The 12007-nt window shown below is 46.9% G+C and overlaps 1 protein-coding gene across 1 annotated transcript in view; it reads left to right on the top strand.

Moving 5' to 3' along the window:
- fermt1 (FERM domain containing kindlin 1) overlaps positions 1 to 12007 on the top strand; it is a 72952-nt gene that overhangs the window by 31414 nt on the left and 29531 nt on the right. The window contains exons 5-6 of the mRNA XM_052011704.1: positions 1581 to 1794; positions 9333 to 9435. Of these exons, the coding sequence (XP_051867664.1) occupies positions 1581 to 1794; positions 9333 to 9435 (317 nt within the window). The remainder of the gene's footprint in view (positions 1 to 1580; positions 1795 to 9332; positions 9436 to 12007) is intronic.

The raw sequence follows: 12007 nt of genomic DNA, 5'->3' as shown, positions 1-12007 counted from the left end.
ACATGACTTCTAATTATAAGCACTTTGTCTTCAATGGATCCCATAAAACAATTGAGATCAAAGAGCTGTTGGATAATTGCAGCTTTCAACCCAGGATCCCCTCAACGGCGCTGTATGCTGGAGCTTACATGGAATATTCTGCACCAAATATACTTGCACACAATTGGTCATTGATCACTACATGGTTATGTAATAATTTTGAAGTACACCATGATAATTTAGTTAATTAGATTATAATGGTATGGGGCAGATTTAATGTTGTAACATTCCTGTGTTTAGCAATTACTTGTGTTCACAAGCTTTAGTTTTTGATTTGTGTGCCTTTAATTATACAGTTACGTGGGAAAACAATAACAGTTGGTACTTGCCTAGAAATTGGAGTTGATGTTTTCTCGGTACTGTGAGCAGCTGATTGGATGACCTGCAGAAAAAAAAATTCAAAGTTGGTGAAAAGTTGGTTTAAAAAAGCTGTGAAAGTGTTTTCTGCCCTGAACCGTACACTTGAACTTGACCTATGCATTTCCTGACGGCAATTGCAGAACAATGGCATAGAGGTGAGGGGGAAGAACTGGGTGGTTTTGGAGGGAGGGGAAGAGGCTGGAGCTCTATTGTGTGTCTCAGACACCACCTGCTCGATGGTCCGACTGGATGGCTCCCATGCAATTAATTGCCCCATGCAAGGTAAGGATGCGTCAGGGAGCCAGAGATCACGGCACCTAGTATAAAGATGTTGCCATCTTTGTTAGTGATGCTTGTGGGTGGAGAAAACAAGTGAAGCACTGAAAAATTAGCCTGGTAAAGGTTATTGGCAAAACATTTAACTTGCACCTCCTTGCCAACTTTCATTGGGGGTTGCTCCTTGCTTTTTACCATGTGGAAAAATCTCGTGTCTTGGGTTGCAACTTTTAATATCCAGTTTCTGTCAGCAGTTATGAAAATGGGCACTGCACCTGGGATGACGTCATTAGAGGTGTGTGAGATGCCAGGTGTAAAGTGGACAAGGATCATTCCCCATAATGCCTGATCTAATTTACTGATGGGTAATGATTTGCAATAGGAAATGAATTCTCGTGCAATTTAACCTGGGGAAAATATATTTTAATGTGTAACTTATACATTTAAAAAAATGGGCACGTGCGCTCCAGTTACTAGGCAATAATTTTCACACAACTTAATTAAACTGAATTAATGTTTGGTATATTTCCAACAATCACCATGTGACATTGCTGGTTAATTTCCTTGATCACTCTTTCCAATAAGGTTGTTTAACAAAATGTTGTTAATGTTACAAAAATAGCTATCAGAGGAAATCGTATGCTAGCTGAAATCTTGCCTCATTTTGGCATTCTTAGTTTGTTTATTATTGATGATTTCTATTTAAACAGAGTACAATGATGATCAGTCATTCGTCCAAATTAGAATATTTAATTAGATTTACATCTTGATCCTGAGATACCAAGGATCAGTATAAGGGATTTTGCCTTGTTTCCACATATTTAGTAAGATACTTTACACAAATGCCAGCAATTCAAAAGTCAATTGTATAAATATTTCATCACCACATCTGTTTCATTGTGCAGCAAGTCCTGGACTGTACAGCAAGACGATGACTCCCATATATGACCCTATCAATGGAACACCTGTTTCTTCTACAATCACGTGGTTCAGTGATAGTCCTCTGGCTGAACAAAACTGCAATATTCTGGCTGTTAGCCAGCCAAACCTTACACCAGAGGTACTGGCCAAAATGTACCGGCCACAGAATCAAGTTGACAAAGCAAAAATGAATGCTGGGTAAGAATGTTTGAAATTAATTATTTACTTGTTAATTGGAAGCTGTATATGAAGTAACCTAATCAAAAGCAATACCATTGAATACCTGCAGAACATGCCCTTTAAAGTATGCTTGTAATAAATATTGTGGCAGTGACTGTTTTTTAAAGGAACAATTGTTTTTGAAGCTTATGTTATATTGAACAGCACTGGTTTCTATGTATTGTTACACACAGGCTATTCATATATGCAGAATATCAGCTGACCTGTTAGCTTGTAACCAAAGATAGATCATGAATTTATGTAGAAAATTGTAAGAGATTCTTAAGTATATTTTCTGGCAAAAGCAAAATACTAAAGATGCTGGAAAGTCTGAAGTAAAACAGAAAACTCTTCACGCTTTCTTTACACCTTTACGACCTGCTGAGTAGTTCCAGCATTTTCTTATTTTATAATTTCAGTCAACTCAGCTTTATGATGTCTCATCATTTTTTTACAAGCATTTAAGCATTATTTTGTATTTATAATGCTAAATTTCTAGACAACTACTGTAGTAATTTTCCCCAGTGCTTTAACCAAGGAGACCAAAAAATACGAGATATTCCTTTTTTTTAAACTTTTTCTCTCAGTTTGCTCTTTCTTAATTTGGGCTGTTAATATGTTGAGAAAAGGGTAAACCGTATCTAATACACCCAGGTGAATTTTTGAGAAAACTAATGTGGTAGATATGTATGAAATAAAAGTAAAACCTGCTGGAAATACTCAGATGTTACTAACCTGTGAAGAAATAAACAGTTAGTATTTCAAATCAATGATCCAATTGCAGGACTGGGAATAGTTTAAGATAAATTGAGTTTTAAAATGCAGACCAAGATGAGGGGTGGGATGGCAGGGGTAAAGAGAAGAAAGGTAGGTCTGTGATTGGTTAGTAAGCAGGAGAGATTAAATGGCAAAAGAAGGTGATAATATGGAATCAGAATAATTGCAGGATAGTTATCTGAAAAACATGCATTAATGTTTGGACCCCTGCAAAATGCTCAAGAGATACGATTGTCTGTGTAATGTTTTAAAGAGTTAAGGAACTTCTGTGTGAGCCTTTTATGAATGATCTTTTGGCACTGCTCCTTCCCCATAAGGAGCTCTGTAGATTCTCATGAACGCACGAAAGATTTCTGCTAATTTAATCAGTCGCTCAATTTGCTCAAAATGCTACATCATACCTGGGGTGATAGGAGTAGAGAGCATGCAAGCTGCTTAAGCAGGAGAACACGTGTAACTCGGTGAATGAAGGTAAAACTTTTCCATTAGTAATCCACCAGGATGAAGATGGGCCATCACCATGATGATAGTGGAGGTCTGTTGGTAAGGAATGTAGCCTTTGCTTGGCAAGTAATGTGAATGAATGCAAACGTAGTTACACAGTTATCAAAAACTTTGGGGCATTTGTTTAAGGTAATAGTAAGATGTTTTAAAGGGGAACTGAGAGGTGAACTTTTTTTTTTACTTAGAATAGTTGCTATCTGGAATGCCCTGCCAGGTCATGGAACAGATACATTACTATATTTAAAAAGCATTTGGACAAACACTTGAATAGGTAGGGCACTGATATGGTGCAATTGGGATTAATGTAGATGGGCAAAAAGGTCAGCATGGACATGGTGGGCCGAAGGGCCCATTCCTATGCTGTATGACTCTGACTGTACTCCAAAGTATTTATTGAACTGCTTTTTGACACTCCTCAGTCTTAAAACCTCCCACACCATTACTTTGACACAAGGGATTCTGCAGGTGCTGGAATCTGAAGCAACACACACAAAGTGCTGGAGGAACTCAGCAGGTCAGGCAGCATCTATGGAGGGAAATCGAAGTCCTGATGAAGGGTCTCAATCCAAAATGTCGATTGTTTATTTACCTTCCATAGATGCTGCCTGACCTGCTGAGTTCCTCCAGCACTTTGTGTGTGTCACACCATTATCTCCACATCATGTGAGGGATGTCATTGACTCAGTTTACTCTTCCTCCCATGCCAGCTACTGCAGTAACTGCATTGGTGTTGTTGCTATTCTGATTATCACATTCCAGAGAGCTGCTGTCTCCTGCAGTAACTCTGCTTCCTTCTCATTTAAAAAAAATACAAATCAAGTACTAGGGTTGATTTCATAAAAGGAAGGATTGAAAAGTGGAGAGATTTTACTAAAGTTGTATTGAACCTTGGGTTAGATCAACCTGGTTGCCAAATGACACGGGCATCTGAGAAGGGGCAAGAAAAGACAAGGGTACTACAAATGATCCAAGGTTATCTGTGGGAAAGGCTGCAGCTTAAGGCCCTCCAGCCATTGCACACCTTGGGGCTGTAATCCACGTAAAACCCCTTTAGAAGGTGAGGTAACTCCTATTGATCCATTTAACTGGGGGCTGGATAATAAGAAGGGGTTGTGCTGTTGATGGAAGAATGGGAGGTGTCTTGGGCATTGCATAAATGCCAGCATTGATTGCTTGTGCCAAATGGCCTGTTTCATTGCTGTACATTTTGGGTACTTCTGTATAATAATTTTATAGCCTCCACCCTAAGTTAATCATTACCTGAAGTGCAACCGTTCTTCAAGAGCTGCCGGACTTGAGGTTACTGACCTCCAAATACTCGGCACTCCCTGCAGACAAAATATTCAGTGAGTGTTGGAAACACTGCAGATGGTATTCGGGTGCAGGCGAGAGCTGAGAGTGCACATTTTGGTCAGATTATGGAAATTTGTCCTCCTGAGTCAAAGTAATATTGCAGCATTCGGAGTTATTACAAAGAACTTTAACAGAATAACACATTGAAAATCAATTGCAGAAATTTTGATGTGAAAAGCAATATTGATGTATAATACATGTTGAAAAATATACATCTGTAGCGGTTGCTACCGCGGAATAAAACAAGACTCTACTCGGAGGATTGCCAAACAGAACTGGTTTATTTTCCCGCCTTGTGCGGGCCCTTTAAGGGAGAAAAACTCCCGCCCAAAAAAAACCGGCAATGACGTAAGTCCTACGTCATCAGGACTTTCCCGCGCGCGGGTTCTCCCCGTCGCTCGGAAAGACGAGGCCCGCCGCCATCTTGGGCCTCGTCGCTCCGACGCCGCGCGACCCGACTGCCGAGCCGGTTCGCCCGACTAGACGGTGAGTCGCCACACACCCCCCCCAGAACCGGCGAGACAGTCCCCAAGGTCCGTGGGCTGTGCCAGCTGCCGCTTAGGGGGGCGGCCTCTGCGTCGTGGCATGGCAACCTCGACAGGCTGTTGCAGATCCAAATGGGCCGGTTTGAGGCGGTCCGCCGTGAAAACCTGTTCCCTGCCTCCAATGTCCAAAATAAAAGTGGATCCGTTATTCCGTATGACTCGGAACGGTCCCTCATATGGTCGTTGCAATGGCGCCCGAGGTGTGCCCCTGCGAACGAAAACAAACTTACAGTCCCGTAGTTCCTTGGGCTGGCAGGATGGGGCTTGACCGTGCCATGAGGTGGGAATCGGGGCCAAGGCGCCAAGCTTCTCGCGCAGTCTTTGTAGAACTGCTGGGGGTTGTTCCCCTTGGTCCTGAAGGGCAGGTATGAAATCCCCGGGGACAACTAGTGGCGCCCCGTATACAAGCTCAGCTGACGAAGTGCGGAGGTCGTCTTTGGGGGCAGTGCGTATGCCGAGCAGGACCCAAGGCAGCTCGTCAACCCAGTTAGGACCCTTCAGGCGGGCCATCAAGGCCAATTTTAGATGGCGGTGAAAACGTTCCACCAACCCGTTTGATTGAGGATGGTAGGCCGTGGTGGTGTGCAGCTGCGTCCCTAGCAGGTTCGCTAATGCAGCCCAGAGACTGGAAGTGAATTGGGTGCCTCTGTCTGAAGTGATGTGGGCCGGAACGCCAAAACGTGAGACCCAAGTTGTGAGCAGCGCTCGGGCGCAGGAATCAGTTGTGATGTCAGTCAGGGGGGTTGCCTCAGGCCACCTCGTGAACCGGTCCACGATGGTAAGGAGGTACCGGGCTCCTCTTGAAACCGGCAGAGGGCCCACGAGGTCGACGTGTATGTGGTCGAACCTCCTACGGGTAGGCTCGAACTGCTGTGGTGGGACCTTGGTGTGTCGCTGGATTTTTGACGTCTGGCAGTGCAGACAAGTCCTGGCCCACTCACTGACCTGTTTGCGCAGGCCATGCCAGACAAACTTGCTGGCGACCAGTCGGACAGTAGATCTGATGGATGGGTGCGCCAACCCATGTACCGAGTCAAAAACGCGTCTCCGCCAGGCTGCAGGGACAATAGGGTGGGGCTGACCAGTCGCAACGTCGCAAAGTAGGGTCCGCTGACCTGGACCAACCAAGAAATCTCGGAGCTGCAGACCCGAGACTGCGGTTCTGTAGCTGGGCAGTTCGTCGTCGGCTTGCTGTGCGTCGGCCAGGGCCGTGTAGTCGACACCCAAGGATAGGTTGTGGATGGTTGGTCTGGAAAGTGCATCAGCAACGACATTATCCTTTCCGGAGACATGTTGGATGTCAGTTGTGAACTCGGAAATGTAGGATAAATGTCTCTGCTGACGAGCTGACCAGGGATCGGAGACTTTGGAGAAGGCAAAGGACAGAGGCTTATGATCGGTGAAAGCTGTGAAAGGCCTGCCTTCTAGAAAGTATCGGAAATGCCGGACCGCCAGATACAGCGCTAGAAGTTCCCGATCAAAAGCGCTGTACTTCAGTTCGGGCGGTCTAAGGTGTTTGCTGAAAAATGCCAAGGGTTGCCAGCGGCCTTCGAGTAGCTGTTCCAGTACCCCACCCACCGCGGTGTTGGACGCGTCTACCGTGAGGGCAGTCGGGACGTCAGTCCTAGGGTGTACCAGCATCGTGGCGTCTGCCAGGGCGTCTTTGGCCTTAACGAAAGCAGCCGCAGCCTCGTCAGTCCAGGTGATGTCCTTGCCCTTACCAGCCAGCAGCGAGAACAGAGGGCGCATGATACGGGCTGCTGCAGGGATGAAACGATGGTAAAAGTTGACCATCCCAAGGAATTCCTGTAGGCCTTTGACTGTGTCGGGGCGGGCAAAATGGCGGATAGCATCCACCTTGGCGGGTAGGGGTGTTGCCCCGTCGCTGGTGATTTTGTGGCCGAGGAAATCGATAGAGTCAAGTCCGAATTGGCACTTGGACGGGTTAATCGTGAGGCCGAAATCGCGGAGGCGGGAATACAGCTGGCGGAGGTGGGAAAGGTGTTCCTGGCGGTTACGGCTGGCGATCAGTATGTCGTCCAAGTAAATGAACACGAAGTCCAGGTCTCGGCCTACCGCGTCCATCAGCCGCTGGAAGGTCTGCGCGGCGTTCTTAAGGCCGAACGGCATCCGAAGGAATTCGAACAGGCCGAATGGGGTGATAATCGCAGTTTTGGGGACGTCATCCGGATGGACCGGGATTTGGTGGTATCCCCTAACGAGGTCCACTTTGGAAAAGATGCGGGCCCCGTGTAAGTTCGCTGCGAAGTCCTGGATGTGAGGGATGGGATAGCGGTCCGGGGTGGTGGCGTCATTCAGCCTGCGGTAGTCGCCGCAGGGCCTCCACCCTCCGGTGGCTTTGGGGACCATGTGCAGGGGGGAGGCCCAGGGGCTGTCTGACCTGCGAACAATCCCCAGCTCCTCCATGTGATGGAACTCTTCCTTTGCCAGGCGGAGCTTGTCTGGAGGTAATCGTCGTGCTCGGGCATGAAGGGGTGGCCCTGTGGTAATGATGTGGTGTCGTACCCCATGTGCGGGCCGAGAATTTGTAAACGAAGGTGCCAAAATCGATGGGAATTCGGCTAGGAGCTTGGCGAAATCGTCGCCAGAAAGGGTAATGGAGTCCAGGCGCGGGGCTGGTGGGCTGATTTCTCCCAGGGGATAGGTCCGGAGAGTGCTAGAGTGGACTAACCGCTTCCTTCGCAGGTCGACTAACAGGTTGTGGGCCCGAAGGAAATCGGCGCCTAGGAGTGGTCGGGCGACGGTGGCAAGGGTAAAGGTCCAGGTAAAACGGCTGCCGCCAAAGTGTAATTGAAGCGTACGGGTGCCGAAAGACCGTATCGTTGTACCGTTGGCGGCATTGAGTAGAGGACCTGGTGGCCTGTCACGAGTGTCGCGGCCTGTCGGGGGCAAAATACTGACCTCCGCTCCAGTATCAACGAGGAAATGCCGTCCAGATTTCTTGTCCTGAACGAAGAGGAGGCTCTGTCGGCGGCCAGCCGCCGTAGCCATCAGCGGCGGCTGGCCCTGGCGTTTCCCTGAAACTTGCAGGGTGGGCGGCATCGACGGGCCTTCGCACCCCACCTCTGATGGTAGAAGCACAGCTGGTCACCCGTGTCGTCGTCTGCGTTCCTGGGGCGTGGCTGCTCGGTTGCTGGGGCCGGGCGAGGCAGGCGTTGGGCTCGCGGCCTGGTGATTTGACTGACGGACGAACCGCTCTCGCGCTTGGCCCTCCACAGGACATCTGCCCGGGCGGCTACCTCACGGGGGTTGCTGAAGTCGGCATCAGCTAACAACAAGTGGATGTCATCGGGGAGCTGTTCGAGGAAGGCCTGTTCGAACATCAGGCATGGCTTGTGTCCCTCGGCCAATGCCAGCATCTCATTCATTAGGGCGGATGGGGATCTGTCCCCCAGGCCATCCAGATGAAGCAGGCGGGCGGCGCGCTCACGACGGGAGAGGCCGAAGGTCCGGATCAAAAGATCTTTGAAAGCCGGGTACTTATCTTCCTCCAGAGGCGACTGGATGAAGTCTCCAACCTGGGCGGCTGTCTCCTGGTCCAGAGAGCTAACCACATGGTAGTACTTCGTGGAGTCGGAGGTGATCTGCCGAAGGTGGAATTGCGCTTCAGCCTGGTCAAACCAGACGCTGGGCCGAAGTGTCCAAAAGGTGGGCAGCTTGAGGGCCACTGCGTTGGCTGCTGCGCTGTCGTCCATTACGCGGGTCCAAAAGCCGTTTGGACCGTCGGGGTCACCAATGTAGCGGTTGCTACCGCGGAATAAAACAAGACTCTACTCGGAGGATTGCCAAACAGAACTGGTTTATTTTCCCGCCTTGTGCGGGCCCTTTAAGGGAGAAAAGCTCCCGCCCAAAAAAAACCGGCAATGACGTAAGTCCTACGTCATCAGGACTTTACCGCGCGCGGGTTCTCCCCGTCGCTCGGAAAGACGAGGCCCGCCGCCATCTTGGGCCTCGTCGCTCCGACGCCGCGCGACCCGACTGCCGAGCCGGTTCGCCCGACTAGACGGTGAGTCGCCACACATCTTTAAATAGTAGATACCAAAAATAATGGGAAAATGGAGTTGGCATGTTGGGCAATGAGATTAATCTAGTTTGTCTTGCATCTTTCCTAATGTGTTTTAAATTTTAAAAAAATAAATGTATTTACGGTGGTTTATATATGGAAGAAAATAGGTTTACTAAGTGCCAACTGAGGTGGAGACTGAGTGATTGTATCACTCCAGGTGGAATGAAATAATGCAAAATCAAAGAGCAAGGACATTGCGTTGGATCTGTGATCATTTCTTTATGGTTCTGTTTCATGTTGCATTTCTGCAGATGGCTAGATTCGTCACGTTCACTGATGGAACAAGGCATTCAGGAGGAAGATAAGCTGCTGTTGCGTTACAAGTACTACAGCTTCTTTGATCTGAATCCAAAAGTAAGCGAGGCAGCCAAATTTTATTATTTTCTGCATCCTATCTCTGTCCTAAGATTGGACAAAGATATTAGCTTGTATGTGGGAGTATTATTAGGTTGCAATGTGGGAAATGTGATGACCTTTGGTTGATTTTGAAATATTTCAAAGTACACAAAAGCTATTGTGTTCAGCTCTTGCACAGAGATAAAATTGAGGAAGGTTTTGATCTTTAAATGACCCAAAGACTTCAGTGTGACAGCCTTGTGCTTACACTGTGGGGTTCAGTTATGGAAATATCTTAACCACGGGCTACAATGCCGGACCTGCCATTGGTGGGGCACCATGTCACCAGCCTTCACACACTGATGACAGTTCCAGCTTTAAAATTAGAAAATGCTGGAAATACTCACATGGAGAAAGAAATGGAGTTAATGTTCCAGGTTGATGTGAGAGAGAGAGAGTGAGAGGGAGAGAATTCTTTATTAGTTACGTGTACATTGAAACACACAGTGAAATGTATCTTTGCATAGAGTGTTCTGGGGGCAGCCCGCAAGTGTCACCACACTTTTGGCGCCAACATAGCATGCCCACAGCTCCTAACCTGTGTGCCTTTGGAACGTGGGAGGAAACCGGAGCACCCGGAGGAAACCCACGTAGACACGGGGAGAACGAACAAACTCCTTACAGACAACGGCCGGAATTGAACCTGGGTCTCTGGCACTGTAATAACGTTACGCTAACCGCTACACTACTGTGCCTGAGGGTTATGAGTGGCATAGATAGGGTAGACAGAGAGAGTCTTTTACCCAGGGTGGAAATGTCAAATACTAAAGGGCATGGGTTTAAGGTGAGAGGGGGAAAGTTTAAAGGGGATATGCGGGGCAAGTTTTTTTTAAACACAGAGAGTGGTGGGTGGGTGCCTGGAATAGGCTGAGACACGAGATGCTGCAGATGCTGGAGCAACACACACACACATGACCTTTCATCTGAAACATTAATTCTGTTAATTCTTAATTCTTCAGCCAGAGGGTGGTAAATCTGTGGAATTCATTGCCACAGAGGGCTGTGGAGGCCAAGTCATTGGGTGTATTTAAGGCAAGAGGCTAATAGACTCTTGACTGGTAATGGGGTTAAGAGTTACAGGGAGAATGGGGTTGAAAAAAACTCAGCCATGGTTGAATAGTGCAGCAGACTCGATGGGCTGAATAGCCTAACTCTGTTCCTATATCTTACCGTTTTAAGTTTCTCTCTCCACATATGCTATCTGACCTGAATTCCTACATTTTTTGTTTTTAATTCAGATTTCCAATATCTGTGTTATTCAGCTTTCGGTTTCCTGGGTAATCCCAAACAATGGAATTCAGATGTTATTCAGCAGCGTTGGTTCCCTTTAATCAATAAGTTCACCCAAACGTGCCTGGCAGACAGGAGGAGTTTGAAGGTGTGGAAAAACAGGGCACTTCTCTCTGTGCTGGAGGCCAGAATACAAGTTGCTTACTGCTCCCCACCCTGGGAACCTCATAGCACATTGGGATAGAAAAAGTAACAAAATGAAAGTAGAGTTCCTTTTAATGTTGGGAGTATTTTAAACAAAGTTATGGAAATTTTAAAAAGGAAAGGATCCTATACTAAAAGTCCTTAGTGTTATGTTTTTTAAAGTCCCATCAGCATTTAAACACCATGCTATACATTTCCCCTGATCATTGCAAAACTTCCCACTCTGTCCTGGAAAATTCAGTTGCCCCCTCAGGGAGGTGAGGGGGAGGTGGGAACAGGAAGAGCTGGTTCTGCACTGTGCTAGAGGAAGCTAAGCTCCAGACATGGGAAGAGTAACTTGTTTATTACTCTGTTAGCCCAAGTGAATCTGATCATAATTGTTACTCTGCGTGTTGACCTGAAGTGAAATAAAAACTTGATGCTTATATATCGAGCCCAGTGTGCCTTACGTCAAACAACTGCTCCCAAAGGAGCAGGCAGATTTTGTAATCATTCACCCAGCTTCATCCCTGAAGCCTTAGCTGAATCAACTGATATTTTTGGGCATTAGATTTTATTCCAGGTGCTGTTTTCCTCCCCTTCCCTGCTGTGGTATCTTGGTGTTGCAAGCAGTTGAGTAAATCTACTTCCAGGCTTCAATGATTGTGTCACTTTGTAGTCAGAGTGAAGCTAGTAAATAAGATTATTTGGTATCACGATTTGCCCGTGCTCCCTTTTCTTTGTTTCCCCTGAAAGCGGTGAGCAGTAGTTCATTGCTCAATTCCTTCAATGATGTAGATACAAGAGACTGCAGTTGCTGGAATCTGGAGCAAAAAACAAACTACTGGAGCAATTCAGCAGCTCAAGCACCATCTGGTCTCGACCCGAAACATCAGCTGGCCATTTCCCACAGATGGTCCCTGATCCGCTGAGTTCCTCTAGCAATTTGTTTTTTTTCCCTCCGAAATTGTGGCGGTCATTGTGATGTGAACGTATTAAATAAATAATATGTATTCTAATCGTTTTATTGGAATGAGACTGGGTTTTATCTTTCACTTGGCAGTAAGTGACCTGAATTGGTTGTCACAATGGACAACAATAAAGAACCAAAACACTT

This window comes from Pristis pectinata, chromosome 3 (assembly GCF_009764475.1).
Source record: "Pristis pectinata isolate sPriPec2 chromosome 3, sPriPec2.1.pri, whole genome shotgun sequence".
NCBI lineage: Eukaryota > Metazoa > Chordata > Chondrichthyes > Rhinopristiformes > Pristidae > Pristis > Pristis pectinata.
This window is presented reverse-complemented; position numbering and strand designations above follow the sequence as displayed.